Source organism: Lepidochelys olivacea (genome assembly GCF_965140295.1).
Source record: "Lepidochelys olivacea isolate rLepOli2 genome assembly, chromosome: 2".
Classification (NCBI taxonomy): Eukaryota; Metazoa; Chordata; order Testudines; family Cheloniidae; genus Lepidochelys; species Lepidochelys olivacea.
The window spans coordinates 212,148,552-212,170,927 of record NC_140412.1 but is presented as its reverse complement, the minus strand read 5'-3'; the positions used below and the strand labels follow the sequence as shown (position 1 = coordinate 212,170,927).

General features: G+C 42.2%; 1 protein-coding gene across 1 annotated transcript in view; it reads left to right on the top strand.

Moving 5' to 3' along the window:
* ABCB5 (ATP binding cassette subfamily B member 5) overlaps nucleotides 1–21,829 on the top strand; it is a 70,524-nt gene extending 48,695 nt beyond the window's left edge. Inside the window, exons 20-28 of the mRNA XM_084621370.1 lie at nucleotides 4,236–4,319; nucleotides 5,419–5,622; nucleotides 6,305–6,405; nucleotides 7,546–7,686; nucleotides 15,172–15,328; nucleotides 16,480–16,677; nucleotides 18,228–18,434; nucleotides 18,901–19,047; nucleotides 21,238–21,829. Coding sequence (XP_084477496.1) covers nucleotides 4,236–4,319; nucleotides 5,419–5,622; nucleotides 6,305–6,405; nucleotides 7,546–7,686; nucleotides 15,172–15,328; nucleotides 16,480–16,677; nucleotides 18,228–18,434; nucleotides 18,901–19,047; nucleotides 21,238–21,435 — 1,437 coding nt within the window. The 3' untranslated portion in view covers nucleotides 21,436–21,829. The remainder of the gene's footprint in view (nucleotides 1–4,235; nucleotides 4,320–5,418; nucleotides 5,623–6,304; nucleotides 6,406–7,545; nucleotides 7,687–15,171; nucleotides 15,329–16,479; nucleotides 16,678–18,227; nucleotides 18,435–18,900; nucleotides 19,048–21,237) is intronic.
* The last annotated feature ends 547 nt before the right edge of the window (nucleotides 21,830–22,376 follow it).

The following is a 22,376-nucleotide window of genomic DNA, read 5'->3' as shown; positions in this document are numbered from 1 at the left end:
CAACAGATGGCACGCATATTCCAATTCTGGCACCAGCCCACCTAGCCACCAAGTACATTAATCACAAGGGGTATTTCTGAATGGTTCTCCAGGTGCTTGTGGATCACCGTGGGTGTTTCACAGACCTTAACACAGGCTGGTCTGGAAAGGTGCATGACGCATGCATCTTTCGGAACACTGGCCTGTTCAAGAAGCTGCAAGTAGGGACCTTCTTTCCAGACCAGAAGATCACCGTAGGGGAAGCTGAAATGCCCATTGTGATGCTGGGAGACCCCGCCTACCCCTTAATACTGTGGCTTATGAAGCCATACATGGGGCAACTTGACAGCAGCAAGGAGCGGTTCAACAGCAGGCTGAGCAAGTGCAGAATGACTGTGGAGTGTGCTTTTGACTGTTTAAAGGCCCGTTGGCACTGCCTCTATGGGAAGCTGGACCTGGCCGATGACAATATTCCTGTGCTTATAGCCATGTGCTGTAAGCTCCATAATATTTGTGAAGGGAAGGGTGAAAGTTTCACTCAGGGTTCGACCACAGAAGCTCAGTGCCTGAGGGCTGAGTTTGAACAGCCAGAGACCAAGGCTATTAGAGGGGAGCAGCGCGGGGCCATGAGCATCAGGGATGTCTTGAGGCAGCAATTTGAAGCTGAAAGCCACTAATATTTGTTGCTATGCTTGGGAGTGCAGTGCTTGTAAAGCTAGGTGATTGGTGCAGATGATGCAATATGTGGGTTTAACATAATTGTATGTTGCTTTGCAGGGCTCTTTTTGCTTTCAGTTAATAGAATAAAGATTGCTTTCAAGCCAACACAATTATTTTATTAAAAACAACAACCGGAGGAGAGAGTCAAACAAAAAAAAAATCAGCAGTGAGGGGGATGGGAGAAGGGAAGGTCCCAGGAGGACCTTCTCCTTTGGAGTACAGTGCAATGGTTGCTGTACTTCAGCAGGGCAAACTGCAAAGGGATGGGTATTGAGTGCAGTGGGTATTGGGAGTCTGCAGTACTGGACTGTGAGGGGGGCGGAGTGGAATGCCGCAGGTATAGACTGGAGCCAGGAAGTTGGGAAGAGGATGTTGTAAGTGTCTGGGGGGAGCATGGGAAAGAGTTTTGCAACAGTGGCTGCAGGGGAGGGTGAGTGCGGAGCTGCTTGATTTGCAGAGCTACTATCGCCTGGAGCGTGTCTGCTTGGCGCTCCATAACCTTTCAGAGCTGCTCCATGACTTCATTCTGGCATGCTGCATTCTCCTTTCGGTCTCTCTTCTTGCTGTCCTGCCACTCCTCAATTCCTATTTCTCGGCGGTGGAGTGCATCATAACAGAAAGGCCTCCTTAGTTCTTGGCCGCTTTCTAATTCTGTGCCACCATTCAGCCACTGATAACAAAGAGGGAGGCTGTGCTCCCAAGGTCATCTCTTTTAAATTTAAACGCAACATTTTACAGAAGCAGTATTGTTTGCAACACTCAGAACACTGATTCAGTGATTTAAAACACAGCCAGTATTCACACGCCTGTCACTAACTGGCTGACCCCAGGCAAGCACACATGAGCCACAAGACCCCCAAAATGGTGAGTAGCCACAGGGCAGGGTAAATCACTGTTCCCAGACCCTGCTGTACACTGGACATGTGGCTCTTGGAAAGAGACAGCACTGCGGGGGGGGGGGGCGCTGATAATCATTCCTGTCCCCACACTTTCCACAGGATGTGATAATTATGGAAGATATCTCACTGGTGAGGGTGAGCAGGGAAACAAGGGAGGGTCTTCTCCAAGACTGCGGCTTCTGCCGTGGTCGCTATGTGGCTCACCTGTATGCAGCAATGCCCCCCTTCCACCCCCATGATGGCACAATGGCACGGGAAAGTTACTGTTAATGGGGCAAGAAACAAAGCAGCTCTGCCAAAGAACCTGTGGCAGCAGATTGCCCAGTATCTCCAAGAGAGTTTCCTGGAGAGCTCTGAGGGAGATTCCTGTGAAGTGAAGGATTCAATCAACAGCTTATTCTGCCATTCAGACTAGGCATGCGGTGGGAGACAAGCCTGCTTTCTACAATCCTCCTGCCCCCAACAGCTCACTTCAGCAAGTCCCCAAATCAAGTCCACTTACCAGGGGCCTCCTCTCCTGTTTGCGCTTCACCAAGCTTCGACAGCTGTGACTGGCTAGCCTCCTCTGGGATAGAAAAGAGCTCCTGGCTGCATGTATCTCTGACCTCCAAGTCATCCTCTGCCTCTGGGTCCCCCTCCCACTCCACATCCTCGTCCAAGATTTCCTCCTCCTGGCTCGGTCCACTCTTGACTGGCACACAAGCCACCAAAGTATCCACAGTGGTCTTCGCCGTGGAGGTGGGGTCACCACCAAGTATCGCATCCAGCTCTTTGTAGAACCGGCAGCTCATGGGCACAGCACTGGAGCAGTGGTTTGCCTCCCCAGCCTTGTGGTAGGCTTTCGAAGCTCCTTCAGTTTTACCCTACATTGCAATGTGTCCCAGTCATGGCTCCTTTCTGTCATGCATCGTGAAATCTGTCCATAGATATCATAATTCCTACAGCTGGAGCGCAACTGGGACTGCACAGCCTCCTGTACCCAAATGCTGATGAGGTCCAGCAGCTCGGCATTGCTCCAAGCGGGGGATCACCTTGTGCGTGGAGCAGGCATGGCCACCTGAAAAGATGCCCTGAGACCACTGCACGTGTTACTGAGCAAACAGGAAGGGGACTTTCAAAATTCCAAAGTAATCTACAGGCTGGGGATGATGGTTGGTCACCTGAGGGCAGGGCAATAGAGTTCAAACCAATGACCAGAGAGACGAGAACAGGTATTGTGGGACACCTCCCGGAGGCCAATCGCAGCGCTGTAATCAACCACAGTGTCTACACTGGCACTGCAGTGCTGTAGCCCAGGCGCAGAAAGCTCTACGCCTCTTGGGGTGGTTTTTTTACAGTGCTGTAACTGCGCAGTTTCTGTGCACAAAGTGGCTTGGCAGTGTGTACACCTCGGGAGTTACAGTGCAGAAAGCTGCTTTACTCCACAGAAACTTGCCAGTGTAGACAGGGCCTAAACCTTTCACGCAAAGGCCTGATTCTCAGCCCACTGAAGTCAGTGGGAAGACACAATGGTCTTCAGGATGAGACCTGTATTTTCTAATGGCCGGCAAGTGGAAATTCTTGGCTTATGAGTGCTGAACCGTGTTTTCTGCAATGCTTTTAATTTTTGGTTTTAAAAACACTTAATCTAATCTCATATTAAAACCATTTTAGCCTGACCTGAAGCCTTTTAAATCCATTTTAGCAAACTGTGTCCCTGTACAAGTGTGGAAGGGGCCATGGTGACAGAATGAAAGTACCCCAGCTAAATCTACCATCTGCGTCAAAATAGTGTTCATAAGCGATAGTGAAGTTTAGTTTAAAGAAATATTTGAATAACTAATTCTTTTTTATGCCTTCTTCACATCACTCTGTATATATACAAATCAAGTCCAGCAATTAACTTATCTCAATCCCAGCCTTGAAATCGGAGACTATATTGATGCTGACAGGTCAGCTGGTTTCCTTTTGTAGCCCATAACTGATCTTCAGTTGATCAGTAACTAAAAGTCAATCTGATATATAGGGCCACCCAAGGCTCCTAAACTAGCATGACATCCATTCTGTAAAGGCTAATTGCTGGCCTCCTTTACTTTCAGACTGCAGGATGCTGGGCATAAGAAGATTTATAGGGAAGGCCCCAGAGTGTGCAAGAAGAGAGGAGGCTTAGAGCATAGGACTTCAAGAAAATACAAAATCTAGGCTATCTTCAGAGTTCTGCTATTGCCTTGCTAAGAACACACAGGACCAACATTTTAAAGGGTCTTTACAACTATCTCTGATATTTGCAAGAATATAAATTTTAAATGCACAAAAAATCATAGACCATATCCTCAACAGGTGTAAATCGGCATTGCTTGGCTTGAAGTAAAGGGAGCTACATCAGTCTACAGTGGGTTATTATCTGGCTGCAAATGGATATTTGTATTCATAAATCAAGTAATTGCATGCACAGATTGGTTAACGTGATTTGCATGTGTAACTATCCACATTAAATAGAGAGGTCGCTTTTGAATAAATACATGTTTAGTGGTTTTTTGTTTTTCATGTGCAAACAGACATACTCAGACATTGAAGATTTTGTTCATAATAAAGCAAGAAGGGGAGAAATGACCATGCTCTCACTGAGTAACCACATTTTTCTGTTTTGTTCCATAGGAAATCTCTTGGTTTGATGATAAGAAAAACAACACCGGAGCTCTGACAACAAGATTAGCCACAGAGGCAGCACAAATTCAAACAGTACGTACCGTACGGGAGTGTGTGTGAGAGGGAGAGAGAGTTTTGTATCTGTGTAACGCTAATATTAAATATGGACCATTCTGCCAGGTTACTTACAACATGACACTATCTGTAAAGCTAGGGACAAGCACAGCTATTCAGCTGTTAGGAGGTTGGTGGCCATGAGCATTGGATCATACTAGTGGAAGGAGGAAGGCAGATTTAGGGAGAGATGGACAAGACTGGGAAGAGAGAAAGCAAGGAGGCGCAGGGTTACTGATAAAAGGTGGAGAAGAGGGGACAGATATTTGAATGGAGAGAATTAGATTTAGAATGAAGGGACAAAGGGAACGCTAGGGAGTCGTGAGCTAGAGAGGAGGAGTGAGTGAAGCAAGCATTATGCAGTACATAGGGGTCTGAACTACAAGTTTGGATTTGGATATGAGCTTTCCTAAAGTTCATGAGTGTTTGGATATAGGGTTGTGGTTCAGCCCATTGTAATGATACAGGGCAAACTTGGAGTTCCACAGAGTTCAGATCTGGAGTTTCAGATTAGCCTATCTCTAGAAGGAACAAGGGATGGGTGAAAGGGAGAGTGACTGAATGAAAAGCACTTCAGCTGAAAGCACTATATAAATGTTAGTAGAGATTGTGGGGTTCAGTTTTAAATTTCAAGCAGTCAATAAAAGGCCAAGCCTGCTATTTTTCAAGAACTCGTTTTAAAAAATAAACATGAGGGGAAAAAATTCAGGCGCTGTCAAGATTCCTTAAGCAGAATTAACATCCTGTGTCCACTGTAAGTTACTGTCTGAATCACTCCCCATGGCTTCTTTGTTGGTCACTAACAGCTGTGAGAAGCGCAGCTTTTTTGGTGGGGCTCTCAGTGTGGGAATGGAGGTTTCAAACAACAGATAAGACTGGTTTTTAAAAACAGTAACCAGTACTGGATGACACAGCCCGTTTCTGCTGGGGGAGATGAGGCCAGAGTGAAAGATCTCTCTCTGAAAGCTGGGGGGGGGGGTGTTTTTGTTTTTTTAATCTGCTTGTTATCAGGTAGGGCAAAGGATTGTATTTAAAACCCATTAGCAAATTACAGTTTTCACATATTACCCGATTACAGGCAACAGGTACAAGGCTTGGTGTAATAGCACAAAACATCTCCAGCATGGGATTGTCTGTCATCATTTCTTTTATATATGGGTGGGAGATGACTCTGCTGATCCTAGTGATGGCGCCGGTGCTTGCTGTGACTGGGATGCTGGAGACCAGTGCGTTGACTGGATTTGCCAACCGAGATAAAAAGGAACTGCAACAAGCAGGAAAGGTAAAATACAGCTTCTTCATAACACAGCTAATCTAGTGGAACAAACGAAGTATAGAAACTTCTATTTCTAATCTGGTCTGTAATGTGACCCCCCTCCAGGGTTCGTTTTCAATACACCATCTGTTTTTTCATTTTGTACGGTGCCTAGCACAACAGGGTCTCAGTCCATGATGAGGACTCCCAGGTACTATTGCAATACAAATACATAATAATAATAATTAATAATAACAGTTACCATTCCAGTTTATATAGTTGGTGGGGGGTGTATGTGTGTATGCTAATACCCCACCAGCACTCTATTTTAATTTTTCCCAAAAAAGAATAAATCAGTAATCACATATACAAATCAACAAGAGTTCACTCTTACTTACCGTTCAAGGACTCAGCTGAAGCACCCCCTCGACCAGACCAGCGAATCTCAGTCTAACTTCGCACATTTAGGTGTATATCCGGAGTTAGGAACATTGAAATAAAAGCACCTGCATTTATTTCTGTGATTAAGCCTTTGCACAAACAAACCAGCTATTTATTTTGCTGCATTCAGTATATTACCACCGTAAGTATAAGTAATTACATTCCTCTGTAAAAAAAATTTTTTACCAATCCCAGACTATGTTGAGAAGGACCAGTGGTGATTTTTTTCCATCTCATTTTGTCTTTTGATTTTCCTGTTTACATAAAGGTAGCAACTGAAGCTGTGGAGAACATTAAAACCGTTGCTTCATTAACTAGAGAGAGCACTTTTGAACAAATGTATGAAGAAAACCTGCAGAAGCCATACAGGTCAGAAATGATTCATGTCATGTTAAGCCAGCCAATCCCAGTGGTTATCAGTCATGTTGAGACCATGTGCATTGCCCTTTCCTCCATTGCAATTGTCCCTTTTTGTTCTTTTTCTATTTTATTTATCCATTTAAAATATTACATTAAGTTAATAGTCTGCAGAGAAAAAAACAAAGGCAAACAAACAAAATTAATACATCATATGGCTGTTTTGTTAAGGAGGATATCATCTTGAGGAAAGAATGAAAGAGCTTGCACATCAAGTGTAATTCAGATAGTCCATAAAGCATGTTGTTAGTGATGTATTCTAAACAAATTACAATATTTTGTGTGTCAGCATAATTTCTCTTAAACTCACTGAAAAGATGCTTGAGTGGGAAGACTGGGGTAGTTTAAATATACAGTATAAATTGCAGTTCTAGGATCCAATCCTGCAAACACTTATAAATATGATTTCAGGCTCAGACTGGTACGTGGTTCTACAGGGAATTCTCTCAAGACCCAAGCGGTAGTGGATTAAGCACAGGTCCTGCTGATTTCTTGGTCTGAATCCTGGCTAGCACTGGCAAGGGTCCAGCTTAACTGAACTGCTGTTAGAACTGGTGGGAATGTATTGGTAAATTTCCATTCTGTAGACATGGCACAGAAGTAGTGGTGGGGCTAGATATCCTATCAGTCAACACAGGCCCAGACCACCCTTGGAGGCCACTCTTCTCTCCTGACCCAGGAAACCCTGGCCTCCCTAGTTTGATGCTGCATGATTTTATCCATGGAAGCAAAGTTATGTGTAAGTGTGTCCAGGATCAGACCTTTGGCTAAAGCTGTATGCTACATAGTTTTTTTTTACAGTTTCATTTACCCATAACTGGACCCATAATTCTCCCTCATTCTTGCATCTCCACCACTGGAAGCAGTGTGGTGGTTTTCGTGTAGATCAGCCTTGAGCATTTTTGACATCTATGCATGCTTTCCACTCTAGAGAAATTTGGGGTGTCTATTATGTGTGGCCTCTCTAGCATATCTGGGAGTGAAGCTGTACTAGCTACAGCATACATAAGCCCAGTTTCTCTCTGAACAAGTAGAATATCCCTCATATTTTTACAGTTGTTCCATGTTTTTTGTAAATACTGTATGTTGCAGAAATGCTCAGAAGAAAGCTCAGATCTATGGTTCCTGTTATGCATTCAGCCAGGCTTTTATGTATTTCACCTATGCGGCGAGCTTTCGGTTTGGAGCATACTTAATTACAGTTGGAAGAATGACCCCGGAGGGTGTTTTCACGTGAGTCTCATAAATGAACAACTATTCAAAGTGTGCCATTTTACATCTCCCCTTAGATCCCCGAGGAAATCCCCCAACACCCATCCTCCTCATCTCACAACACTGTCACGGAGATAAATTATTATCAGACTAAAAGGAGGCAAGTTTATTTTCTGTATTTGTTATTGAAATACAACGACAGCCCCTAGTGAAGCACGTTAGTACCAATGTCTGCTTCAAGGATTAGAGAGTTTTTGTGACAAGTTTTGTTAATTTCAGTAAATTCAGCATGTAAAATTGGTTTCAATTTTTCCACTAATGTTTGTTTGCATAAACAAACTTGGGCACTGGGTTTGCATGCAGAGAGATCTGCACAGAGATCCATCCACGTGGACCTCTGCAGGATGGAGGCCCTAGAAAATTATCATTTACTGAAGTATTATTTGCTGCCTGTTTCTGATTATTCGGATACATAGAGTTTTGCTTGGGGAAGGAAAAGTGTGCTATTAAATTAAAGTTCTGTCATTGACCCAAAGGATATCCAAATTCTGATATTACAGAATATAAACAAGCCCACTGGGGCAAATTCTGCTACAAGTACAGAGGACCAGGAGAGTTCAGCTGCATAACAAGGGGTGAGAAGGGTAGTGTTTGAGGGCTGCATTCTCACAGCACAGAGCTCACTTCACAGCACCTCTCTGTACACCAGGGTACCTGGGGGCAGAGCAGCCATGGGCCAGGGAATGATTGGAGCTTGCCCCATGCCATTGACAGAGGGAGCCTTTAAAGGCCACAGAGACCATCAAACTTCAGCATCTAGGCTGAAGGGAATTCCTACATTCATATGTACCCAATGCACAGGAGCACTGGAACAATTTGTATGTGGGGATGCTGAGAGCCATTGAACCAAATGGTAAACCTGTATATAATGGAAACTGCTTCAAGCCGGGGGTGCAGCCAGTCGCATAGCCAGGTGGAGGGAACAGGGAGAATGATCCAAAAAGAAGGTGCTATCCGCTGTGGCACTTCTACTCACCCGGCAGTGCTCCCTCACTTGCTCCGGGTGTCTTCAGCGGCACTGAAGGTCCTGCCGCCGAGGTGCCACCGAAGACCCGGAGCGCCACTGGGTGAGTAAAAGCACCGCAGTGGGAAAATTTCCTCAACAGGGGAAAATTTAAAAGGCGCCAAGACATTGACAAGGTGCCACTTGTGTTCAGTGGGAGAGTGGCCGCTGCCCCGCTCCCCCCTAACTACGCTCCTATGGCTGCACCCCCAGCACCTTAGTTCCAGCACCTATGCCAATGCACAGTATTCAGGCTGCACATTGGAGCCTTGATACAGCAACCAAACCATGTGCTTAAGGACTTCTTTATATTGCACCTGGATGTGAGGTTTTGGATCTTAAGATTAAAGTAGGGGGGATGGTTACAAAGAAATGATTTTACAATTAAAACCACTTGAAAATGGCTTCTCAGTTTATGACAGTATTTATCCCTGCATTAGGCATTCACTGCTGCAGAACAGATCTTCCTTCTGTCCGGTTACCCCGTCACATTTTGTGGTACAAGTCAGGAAAATGTAGGGATAGTTTTTACTGGGAAACAAGGCTTAGGCACATTCCATTCATTTGATGACACATCTTTGGAGCCTGCCTAAATCTGGTGTCACAGTCTGGCAGCACGTCTTATTTATTCTTTCTGTGCCTAATCATATATGCTAATAATGTTTGGGGAGTTACTGGCAACAGAGGTCAGACACCGCTGCATAGCAGATGATCAAGAATTTAAAACAGCCACCCAGGAGCGGGAGAGGCAGACAGAGAAATTACAGTAATGAAGATGGTTAAGTATTGAGCATGACTGTTCATGACAGAGATGTGGTGGTAGAGGAATATGGCTACTCGAGACAGAGAAGCGAGTTCTGTTGATGGACAGAGTACAGCACACAGGTATCTGGAAAGTGAGGGTTCCTCTCACTAGTGAGCCAAAGATCTATTACTGAACCATTAAAAATAATGAAAATAGGGGCTGGGTGTCTTCTTGCTGACACTGGAGTAAATCAGGAGTACCACGGTTGCAGTTGGTAGTGTGTTGAAATCAGAATCTGGCCCAACATCTCTTGTGCTGCTTTTCTTTACATCTGAAAATGATGCCGTCTGGTTAAGGCACATGCCGGTACTAGCTAGCTTGGTTATTCGCATAATTTGCAAGAAGAATTGAGAGAGAGGAAAGCTTGCTTCTTTTGTCACCTTCCTCACCCCCACCAACTCAAAATGGTGATGAGGCATAGAGTAAGCACTCATAACCCTAGACCAAAGACGTCCAGATGTTCCCTAGCTGAAGGCCTCATTATAAATTTGCCAAAAGCATAGGGGCTTTCAGACATAAAATGGAGTATCTGTATCTATCATCTTCTTCCTCACACACGCACCCCCGTGTGAACTTTTAAAATCTAAATTTAAAATTCCTTGACAGACAAAAGGCCTGACATGTATGCTGGGAAACTACAGTGTCTCCAATACTTGTAAGTATAAACCACCATATAAACCACAGCATCTGTGTGGCAATTGCTGACATTTTCTTTAGTAATGGAATTATCTGAATTGGTATCACTCGCTTCAAAGCAGAATTCTAGACGTTTTATGATATCTCATTTGAATCTGCTTGGGTTTTGCCCCAACAATTTATTATATATCCAAATATATCTCCTCCTTGAATCTACTTTAAAAACTTTCCTTTACAAATATGATTTTATTTTGATTAAATGAAGCCAGTTCACATTTTTAGGCTGCAAAAGTGTTACATCAACAAATCTTAATAAACACTCCAATAACACATTAGCAAGTGGAGTGCTCAGATAATTAAAAGTAGTCATATCTTTCCAGTAGCTGCAGGAGTCATTAAGTGACACTGACCCAGTATTTCCAGAAGATAGCTGTCTACCATGATAGTATTGAGAGTTACATTTCAAATCAGTCCCATTACCAGGAGGCTCAGCAAGTGATAGAGAAATCTGTGAAAAGCTTGTGCACAAATTTGTCAGAGAAAAGAGAAGCTGTTTGCTGTGTTGTGCTGACAGAGAAACACCAGATTATGATGAAAAGGAGACTTGTGATAAGGAAGAAGCATCATAAAGTTTTAAAATCTCATTAACGGTAGAGATGTCTTTTATCCCTGTGAGACCTTTACACAGTTGAGAAATCCTGAAAGGTCCAAGAGGGGGAATAGTCCATAAAGGCTTTCAATAACCTTTTGACAATGCCCCTCACAAGAGGCCGTTAAAGAAATGAAGTAGCCTGGAGCTGAGAGGTAAAGTTCTGTCATGGATTAGAAACTGGTTAAGAGTAGGGTGACCAGATGTCCCGTTTTTAAAGGGACAGTCCCATTTTTGGGGACTTTTTCTTATATAGGCGCCTATTACCCCCCACCCCCATCCCGTTTTTTTCACAGTTGCTAGCTGGTCACCCTAGTTTAAGAGACAGAATACTAAGAGTAAGAATAAATGATCAGTTTTTAACCTGCAAAGAATTTTATTAGTGGGATGCCCTGAGGTTTAATACTAGGACTGGTGTTAATAAGTAATATGGCGCAGATGACACATACTGGAAAAGAATGTGAGGAACTCCAGAGAGATTTAACTTCAGAGAGCAGGTTCACATAATCCTTTATGAGTTGCGTTTTCACCTTCCTCTAAAGCCTTTGCTTCTGGCCACTGTTGGAGACAGGACAGTGGAGTAGATGGGCATGGACATGTCAGCTGGCATGTCATGGAGAGCATATTTCAAAAATATGTGGCATTAATTGAAGTTAAAGCAAAATACAGTTCCTTTTATTAACCGCCTGCTCCAAGCACTAGCCATGTGTTGTCCTATTGGGTTTCAGTAGGCATAATAGTATATAGAAAACTGAGGGCTCTCTGGATGGTACATCCTCCCACAGTTGCAGGAGAGAGGCAGGTTGGTTTTATGCTGAAAATGATCGTCGTTCTGACACAGCACTGTGCTTTAGAAAAGTGGCTATTTTCTTGGCAATGCCTGCTGCGTTTTGCAGTAGACAATGAGAAACCAGAGTCATAACAGCAGGAACAAGCCAACATTAAAGCATGCTAATGGGTGATATTCCGTCAGCAAGGGCTTTCACAATATTGGATCCGATTAACTCCCAGGAAGCTGGGAGGTGTAAGTTTTCTGGCAGCTAAAATTTGCCCAGTGAAGTGTGCCAACACGACAAAGCACCTATTCCTCCAGGTCAAGAAGGGTTGACAGCTAGCATATCCCCAAAATAGGGCAGTGTTTGCTGTGGAGGTGGTGAAATCAAAGCAATATGCTGATTCGGAACATCGCTTTGATAGACTTGGTATGACAGGGCACCTACAAAGCCAGGCTGCGCTTTTAAAACTGCCCTTACCTGACTCCCATGGGAGCACAGCGGGCATGATGCACTCCTGATTTCATCATTCTGTGTAGACACATTCACTGCCAGCTTCCAACAAGATGGTTGATGAAGAAGCAAATCTAGCAATTCCTCTGGGAGAGGAGCTTATAGTTTTTGTTATTTTTGTAGAAAAATGATTCCACTGATTTTTACTTTGATTTTACAAAACATTCAGGGAAGACTAATTGTTTGTAACATTGCTCTCTACTTGAAGTCACTGGAATATTTCCACTGCAATATGTGTTTTGTCAAATGGCATTTATCACTACAAAACTTTCATCTGGAAAGCTTTGGGGGCTCAAAGAGAAGGGTGGAGAGAGAATAGTAGGTTGATTGGGCCATTCACCTGAGCTGTGAGAGATCAAGCTGTAACTCTCCACTCTGTCTGAGTTTGAAGTGATCTGGGATGAAGAGCTCTGCTCTGAATCGGGCAGAGCAGGAACTTAAATGTGGGTCTCACACAGCAGTGATCTAGACACCCAGCTATAGAGTGACATACTCCTCCTTTCAGGAAAAGGGTTGTTTTTTTTTAATTCTAATGCAGAATAAAAGAATTGGAAACCGCAAAAGTTGCTGTGAAAGGGAATTGTCGTCCTCCAGTCAGCCGTAGAAGCTAGTCCCTCAGGGACTGTACCTGGCTCATCCAGCAGGCCCTCTTCCATACTGTTATTTACCAATTTGACACTTGAAGTAGCACGTACAGGAAAGATTGTATGGAGCACATGTATGCTGACAGGAGCCAGACTGTGCAGATAAGCTCTTTTGAAAGAGAAAAAGTATTGGTACCCAGTCAGAAACCATGCAAGTATTGATAGACTGCCCTGTTTCCCTCTGTCTTTCTTTGTATTGGATGCACACCCTCTTGCCTAACTGTAACCTGAACTAAACTGAGCATGATAATCCTCATGAAGGAATACTGTGTTTGCCTGCTTTATATAAGATGTATTGTGGAGTTCTCTTCTTTAACTTATAAGAAAATCAGAGCCTCATGTCACGGAAATGATGGCTGAACAAGGTCTTTGAAATTATAGGTCAGGAACAATAAAGGTCTTGTTAGGATTACACGTAATCTTTGCTATTAAAGTAAGATTCTGTTTGTGGAAAATAATGGCTCAGGTTTGAGTGAACTCAGGAGAAATACAAGATGGGGATGGTCCCAATATTTTAAAATGCCCCTTTTTTGTTGTTGTTGAAACTAACAATTAATGGGCCTTATGTTTCCAGAGGGCTTTAGGCCCGACATTTTCAAAAATGTTTTTGGTGCCCAACATGAGATACATTAATGGGGCCTGACTTTCAGAAGCCATATGCTCATCTTATATACTTAGCTTCTAGCTGATCAGTAATATTATAAAATGAAGATTGTGATCTAGAACCCAATTAACAAGATCAAAAGATCAAGGTCTTCATGTATCTGCTAAAACATGATTTTTAGTCTCTTTAGTCTTTCACTCAGAGTAGATTTATTATTAAATGATTATAACCTCTGCTCTTTATAGTATAAAACATTAGGTATGGATAACTGACCTTAAAATCAGTGCTTAAACCTGATCGCATATGATATATGCAAAAATTCTTGAAGCACATGTATCTATTCTACGTAGCTCAATCTGCTCATATCTACTATATGCTGTATATGTATCACTATGCTTTGGTACAACTTCAATCAGAGTGTCTTCTTGCAAATGCCTGTGGCAAAATCAGTTTAAGCATCAGTGCTGTTCATGTGGATACATTAAACATTATTTTTGCTGATACTGGGCTTTAATTTATATTTATTATGTATTTATTTTGGAAGGGAATGTAAAAGGTTAATGTAGTCCTGAAAAGTTATGCAGTAATTTATTTGATAGCACCCAAAATTGTACTAGATGCTTCACAGATGAATGACAGGACAGATACATTCCTGTCCTGTCATTTGCAACAATAAAATCACAGGATTATTCAGTTTAGGTGTACTCACAACCTGATAATTTAATAATATGGACCAGATTCTTGGGTTTGGCCCATACAAGTACACTATTTTTAAAGGGGATTTCTCTATCCCATCTCTAGCTGAGGAAAAGGGGAAAGATTCTCATCCAGCCATTGGACATAGTCTAAATTTTAATACTGACCCAATCCTGCTTTATAATCCCAAACATGTTGTTATTTAATTCCACTAAATCCCTAACCAAACTATCCCTTTATACATAATTTTCCCCGCACCCTCCGGGATACATTCCTCAATTCTCCCTCATAGAGCTAATCCTAGCTGTGTTAGTCTCACAATGGGTGTTCTTGTTTTGCTGTATTGTTTTACAAATTTAAGCAGTTATGATACGTCAACTAAGAAAGTGCAGCCATTTCCTGTATGGTTTTATTAATTAATTGATTTTTCAATTAAGAATCTATCAACTCCCATTTTTTTTACCAGAATTCCCAGCTCCTAAAGAGCCTGATCTCCTGTAGCTATCCAGGCTTACAGAACTTCCTATTCCAATTTCTCTTCCCTCAGAGACTTGACCTTAGTATCTCCACTCCAGTCATGCGTTTGGACAAAAGGACAATCAGTCAGAGAACTCATAAGCCTCTTGAGTTCTGGTTTTCCACTGCTGCTCTCCAGCAGGGTGAGAAGAATGTGAGGTGAAGAGTTCCTAAGCCTGAGCAAGGTCCTTCCCTCTTGGTCTTCCTGCCTTGAGTCCCAGTCTTGCCACTGACACTGTTGCTCCCTAGTGAGAGATTTGGGGGGGACTAAAGAATTCCTAGGACCCCCATGGATTATCCCTGTCCATCCTAAATCCCTACAGAGCTACTGCAGCTGCTCTTCTATGCAGGGGTGCCGGGGATATGAAGGGCTCCTGGGTCACAAGGCAAAGCCCAATGTCATCCTTGTACTTGAAAATACAATCTGCAGTGGTTGTTTGCTTATGTTGGTTGTTAGAGGGGAAAGAGGTGTCTTGCACTGATTTCCTTTACTACTTAAATGTCTGCTGCATGTCATGACCTTTGAGAAGCTAGCGCTTCTGTTGCTTTTGCCTTGCAGAACGAAGCTGGCATCTAACCAGAAGTTACTGTGTTTTCCTTCCTATAGAGTTTTTTCTGCAATTACATATGGTGCTATGGCACTTGGCGAGACGTTAACATTTGCACCTGAATATGCCAAAGCCAAATCAGGAGCCGCACACTTGTTTGCTCTGTTTGAAAGGACACCAGCCATTGATAGCTACAGCCAAGAAGGAGAAAAACCAGTGAGTGCAACTTCAGTTCTAAATGTACTGCACATGTCCTTGTTGCTAGCAGTTATCTCACCTCACTGAAACTTCTGCTTAGAATAAAGAAAAAGACAGGCTGGAAGGGTGGGTGTTTTGGGCTATGGTGAGGTGACAAGCCTTTTATCCATTCATCTCAGTACTTTTGTTGTTTATATTACAGCTGTGCTCAAAATGTACTGACACCTAATAATAAGTAACCTGTTAGTAATTGATTATATCCCTGCTAAGCTGTACACTGTAGCAAATTTATGAAACCTTGTGCTCCTAATACTGTCACCCTTGTTTTCTTCTTCTTCATCCTCTGTTGTGGTCTACACCCACCTGTCCTGTCATGTCCCGTATTTAGGCTTTGATCCTGCAATGTGTTCTACATAGGCAGACCCTTACACTGCACCCACCCCCAATGGGGAGTGGGTCTCCTGTGCCAAGCAGGTTGCAGTAGCAGGGCAAGTTCTTTGGGGGCAGGGACTGGCTTTTATCTTATGTTTGTACAATGCCCAGTATAACAAGGCCCTGATCCTAATGGTAGCATCTGGTTGCTACTGTGATACTAAAGATGCAATCCTTGACACACACACACAAAGGTCATAATCTAAAAAGACAAGAATCAGAACAAGGATGACCTTGTTCATCAGAGACTGAGACCCTTCCTCATTATTTGGTTCTGGTGGTGCCCATAGAGCAGGTGACATTAGATTAAATAATTTTTGTGTTTGGCTAAGTCCTGCGAGGACATAGCACATTACCATATACAGAGACAGAATCAGCTGCTACCATTGTCTTCCCTGCTAAGACTGAGCAACTTCTTTTCCTGGAAATGTAAGCATGGAGTCCAAGACCTAAAATTAAAGATTGATTATAGTAGAATAAAATTTGAAGAACAGTTAATAAGTGTTATATGGAACAGTTAGTCACCATCACACCCAGCATTGTCAGGATCGTTTAGAAATCTTTTGGTGAAAATAATAAAACAGGGGATCTGAGTACAACCAGGACATTTTCGGAATATGTCTGTAATAAATATTTCACTTGACTTAGGTGTTTTTAGGGCAAAGTGTTTAAAGAAGTCTTCTGTTTAAGTTTTAGAACACATGTGACATGAAAGTATTGCCCATCTCTTCTCACAGGCTACATTCAAAGGAGGTTTAGAGTTCCGTGAAGTGTCTTTCACTTACTCATCTCGCCCAGATGTTCCCATCTTGCAAGGCTTGTCTCTTCAGATTGAAAGAGGACAAACCATGGCATTTGTCGGCAGCAGTGGATGTGGGAAAAGCACTTCTGTTCAGCTTTTACAGAGATTCTATGACCCTCTCACAGGGCAAGTGGTAAGATTAAATTTTGATAATATCTGCACTAGTGATTTTATTGTTGTTTTTCTAAGCATGTGTTCCTACTTAAGCGTCACTGCTATTTTAAAAGCCCCAGTGACCAAGCTGCAGTGAACTGAGGCCAACTGGGATGCCTGATCTTATATTGATTCAGCAACTACTGAGCAGAGTGTGTCATGCAAGTTTTGTGGTCATTAGGTCAAATTCTGCCATATTGTACCAATTATAGCTGAAGTGAGTGAGCAGATTAGAAATTTTGGTTTATTGCTTCTTCCACTGGGCTTCTTCGCTGTCGGTATCCCACATAACATCTCTTTTCCAGAACTAGGCCCACAAACATCAACTGTAAATTTTAAAAAAAAAATAACATCTCACAGTTTTTAGTCATAGTGAAAACTGTGTCCTCTGATCACTGACCTAAAGGAAATGTTACTTTTGGAAACTATGTAAATTTAATCTCATGGAGAATGATTGATTAATGACCAAGAGGAGTCCTCTTTGAGTCCTCTTTGCTAATGAACTGGCGTCAGAAAACAATGTTTCTTATAGTGCTACGCCACTTCAGAGATGGGCAGTACAAATCAGCTGATTCAGGCCTGAAACACCAGCGGGATCCCCAAGCTTTGTGACTCTACTCTTTTGGAAATACACAGGTGGAAAACACATGGCTCTCAAATTCATTACACAACCCCAGTTCACTTGCATTTAGTTAGAGTAATCAACCTTTGCAGTTAATCTGTGCTATGTTTATCCTTAAAACTTGCCTACACCAGAAATCTGCAGCAGTTTAACATAAATTAGTTTTTTAATCAATATAGTTAAGCTGATGCAACCCCCTGCATGGACTCTTATTTCATTTTAAGATTGCCTTCTTGTGGTTTAGCTTTAACCTGTTCCCAGTGGACTTAAGCTAACTCCCATGGTCTTCCCTGTAACCAAGCCATGTGGTGTGTCATAAGAGATACAATATAGCCAGGGAGCTGGCCCAAAGGGGACATGAGGCACAAAACTACAACTCCCATGAGGCACTGCTGCACATTAAAACAATGCAAGTTAATGTCAAGCTAAGTCAAAACAAAATATTGTAACACTTTCAAATGAAAATTTTTCAGAACTTTTCATTTCATGAAAAAAAAATATATTTTGACTTTTTATTTTGATTTTGGGATGAAAACAAATGTCAAAATATTGGAATTTCCCACGAGATCGAAATTTCAATTTTTGCTCAGCTCTCATCAGCACCAACACTAAAAACCAATGACACAATCAACACACTTAATAAAGTCAAGATATAAGGAGCTCAGTACTGAATGAGTCAGCTGACATCGGAGGTTGTTGCTGGTGCTGTGAAGTCTTCTCACCTGTTGCTGTGTCTGGAGGGTTTTTCAGAGGGGTTCAATATTCATTGCTGTTAATTCTTGATAGTTCTTTGAGTAATAAAAAATTATCAGAATAGCAAGAACTATCAGAATTGTAATGTTTGTGAATAAAGTCTGATTGAAATATCAGACACCCAATCTTGACTTGACATTTGTTGTTGCTGGCAGCTGTTTGATGGCATCAATGCAAAACATTTGAATATCCAGTGGCTACGCTCTCAAATAGGAATAGTCTCCCAAGAGCCAGTGCTTTTTGACTGCAGCATAGCTGAGAATATTGCCTATGGGGATAACAGTCGGAATGTGCCATTGGATGAGATACGAGAAGTAGCAAAAGCAGCAAATATTCATTCTTTTATAGAAGAACTTCCTGAGGTAATCAAGTGACTCAAGTGTTAGGATATATCAAATATCAAGGTACTGAAAGGTCTGATGATTTTGATATTACAGCACTATTATCCTTATGTAGTTTTCTACATTATCGAAATAGGAATGTTTGATTTAATGTTCAAATACTACTTTGGTTTTTTAAGTGAGATGTACTATTCCATGGGATTGTCCCCATCACCAGTAGGTCAATAGCTGAGGCACAGGGAGTGCACAAGACCAGTAGCAAGGGAGGGTATGTCTCTGCATTGCTCCCAACCTCAAACCATGCTCTGAGCCACAATGGGAAATCCAGTAATACCCCAGAATAGATTTTCTACTCTTTCTGCATCACAAAATTTAGAGGAGGGGCGGTGGGTAAAAGGAAACTTGTAGATTTATTTTTAATTCCACCTACAGTTGCAATGTAATGTAAACAAACTTTTACTTCATTAACTGTATGTTCTTATAACAGAAATACAACACCCGGGTTGGAGATAAAGGAACACAGCTCTCGGGTGGCCAGAAACAACGAATAGCGATTGCAAGGGCTCTTCTCCGGCAACCAAAAATTTTGTTGTTAGATGAGGCCACTTCTGCTCTTGATAATGAGAGTGAAAAGGTAACTTGCCTATGTTTAATTATAACGTACAACAATGTGTATCCATGGACTGGAGGCAGTAGTATGGAAACCAACAATAGTACTAAAGAAAGGACAAACATCCCATTTATTTTCATGTAGCGTTTAGTTTGAAGCTTGGAGTGGAGTGGGTCATGCAGTATCAGACTCGGCCAGCTTTCTGACGGCTAAGTAGGGATCACAGCATCCATCGTTCCCTCTTGGGTATTTTCCTTTTCTTTTTATGACACAGTGTTAGTTGCTGTGGTGCTGACCTGCATATGAAGGGGGTGCAAGCACTGGAAGCAAGTTCTGTGTGCGTTTTAGTTTGGAGATAATCTCTTAGGGGGTTAATTTGTCTTCTGGTTTTTGAACACTTGAGTTTACCTACTCTACATTTTTTTTCCCACTATCAGACTCTGCTTTATTGCTATTTTGTGCTCCCACCTTTGGCTAACTTCTAACCTGGCTGCTGCAGTCAGGCAGTGCTCTCCAGCTTGCTAACTCAGATCATTTCACATTCGTCTCCACTCTTCCTCTTCCTCCCCGCCACCTCTCTCTAGTATCTTCCTTGAAGGAAGAGAATTGCAGCTGTGTTTGTACAGGCTGTGCAGTGCCTAAGATTATTTTATGGACTAATGAGATTACTTGCTCAGGAATGTTTTAAGACTACTGTAGACCTTGCTGAAGCCTGCTCACTACCACTTAATACAGCATTGCACTGCTTAAGGTCACAGTAGCACGTCCTGCTCTTCTGTAATTTAGCTGGACATACCTGCTGATACCATTGTATATTTGAATAAGTGTCCTAGAAGAATAACTGTACAAATAGGACTGTACATTCTGAATTGGTACCCAATTGAACTTGCATTATTTTGCTTATCTGAACTGAGATGGGTATAGTAGTTCTCAAAATGAGCTTAAAAGCAGTGATTACAGTGGTGTGAGAAAAACACTGGAAATCCAACAGAATCCTGTGAGATCCTCCAGAACTTCATGGGATTTCATGGATTTTCCTGCGACCTTGGTACAGCCACAGCAGGTCACTACGAAAAGGCCAGATGTTCATACCCTGACTCTCACTGAGTAGCACCTTCCTCCACAAGTAGCTTCATTGAAATCAGTGGTGACAGAGTATGGCCCTCAGTGCCTTAACGGCCAAATAGGAAAGAAAATTGTTAAAATCGTCTTCCCATTTTGGACAGACATCACTCTCCCTATACTGATTTTGGAGGAAGAGCCACATGCGTTTTGCCAAGGCCCTGTCTATACCACAGATTTAATCATGTTGAAACACCATTGAGAATCTGTGGTTACTTGTCTGGATGGTGGCAGGGTGGAGGAGAAATATGTGTTTCCTAGGTTAGGGAACTATGTTTTATCTTGCACAGTTAACAAGTTAAAGGATGGTCCCTAATACGTTTTGTGTTTTCTGCCCTCAAAAGCAAGACAAAAATACATTATACTATGGTCACACTACAAAACTGCTCAACGACTATGATTAGATACTATAAAGCCTCTGCCAGCATAGCCCCCTCATGTAGGCACAGCATGCACTGGCAGAAGGAGTTTTTCTGCTGGTGAAGGAACACCCCCTCCCAAAGTTAGCTAAGCCGACAGAATCCCTCTTCTGTCCGCCTAGCTGTGTCTACACTTGAAGTTTTGTCAGCAGAGCTATAGCTCTAGCAGGTGGTTTTTTTTCACACCCTTAACTGACATAGCTATACTGATACAGGTTTTACGCCAAGCCTGTTTTAAATGTGGCTTTGTATGTGTAAGTACGGCCTAAACTTTTGTGCCATGGATGGAAGACTGTTCCTATACTTAACCTCCCCCCAAGAGAAATATTTATTTTGGCTTACTGAAATGTCCAGACTTGTCTTTCCCCATGTAGACCAGCCTTTAGGGCAGTGGGTGCAGTAGGCAAATTCAAAGTTGAAATTCCCTACTGTGGCTGTAATTGTTGAAGTGTAACACAGAGAACCTGCAGCCTTCTTACCACTCTTTCATCCTATTCAGATCAGACTTGGCTAAATTTGATTTAAAAATGCCTGTGACCTGTGTACACTACATCTTCCACTGGTGGAAGTGTGCTGTTGGTCAATTACAGATCCAAATTTTGCCAGTGTAGGGGCAACAGTTCTGAGAAGGTATTAAAACCAAGTCCATAATGTCTTCTGTTTTTTTCCCTAGGTGGTGCAACAGGCCCTTGACCAGGCACGGAAAGGAAGGACCTGTATTGTGATTGCACATAGGCTGTCCACAGTACAGAACGCAGATGTCATTGTTGTTATTAACAATGGAAAAATAATAGAACAAGGAACTCATCAACAACTAATGGCAAAGCGTGAAGCCTATTTTAATTTAGTAAATGCACAAACACAGCTCTAAAACAAGGATAGCCCCTGAGGCCTTCTTTAGAAATGAGCTGTCAGGAAAAAGAGTAGTTAGCATGCAGAGGATGTGATCTGACCTTATGGGCTTACCAGCAACTCTTCTTTGGACACACACATGCTCCGCAGGACCTGGAGTAGTTTAACTTGCTCAGCGTTCTTGCCTTTGGAGTAGAAAGATGCCCTTTTTGCGAAATCCATGTTGGAGAGGTTTAAACCATAGGCTGGGGTTTAATACTGAGTCAGTGGGAACATGGATAAACCTCTCTTTCTCATGTTATCTGCAGACCATGTTTCAGTATTTCCCTCAGGTGGGCTACTCTGTTCCCTCTGCCTGCTCCATAAAATATGCAACTGGACGGGAACTCTTTGCTTTAGCAGATATGTAGAGATGTAGCTATAATTATAATTATATATCATTTGAAATCAATGTTAGAGTTCTTCTTTTTTTTTTTTTATAAAAGTTGGTTTAAATCATTACATGTTTGCTATTGTTGAAACTAGTGATGGGCCTGACCTGATCAAACAACCTAAAATTTGTAAAAAGTTTAGATCCATATTCAGGCTTCATTACATAATGCATCTTGAGTTTCAATTAGTTACTAATCCACTAACTCATAAATCCCAATTTAAACTGTTACAGAATCCCTGCTAGGGATTTTAATAGGCTGTATTATTTTTAGATCTGCCATTGAGTTTATGGGTATTTAAGTTTTCCTTCTGCTTCTTTTCTGCATTAGAAATATTGTATTTTATTATTATTTGTATTGCCATAGCACTTGGGAGCTCTGATCATGGATCAGGACCCCGCTGTGCGAGGTGCTGTACATACACAGAACAAAAAGACCATATCTGCCCTCAAGAGCTTACAATATAAGTGTGTATATATAAGACGAGACAACAAATGGGTATAAAAAGACAAGGAAACAATGAGACAAT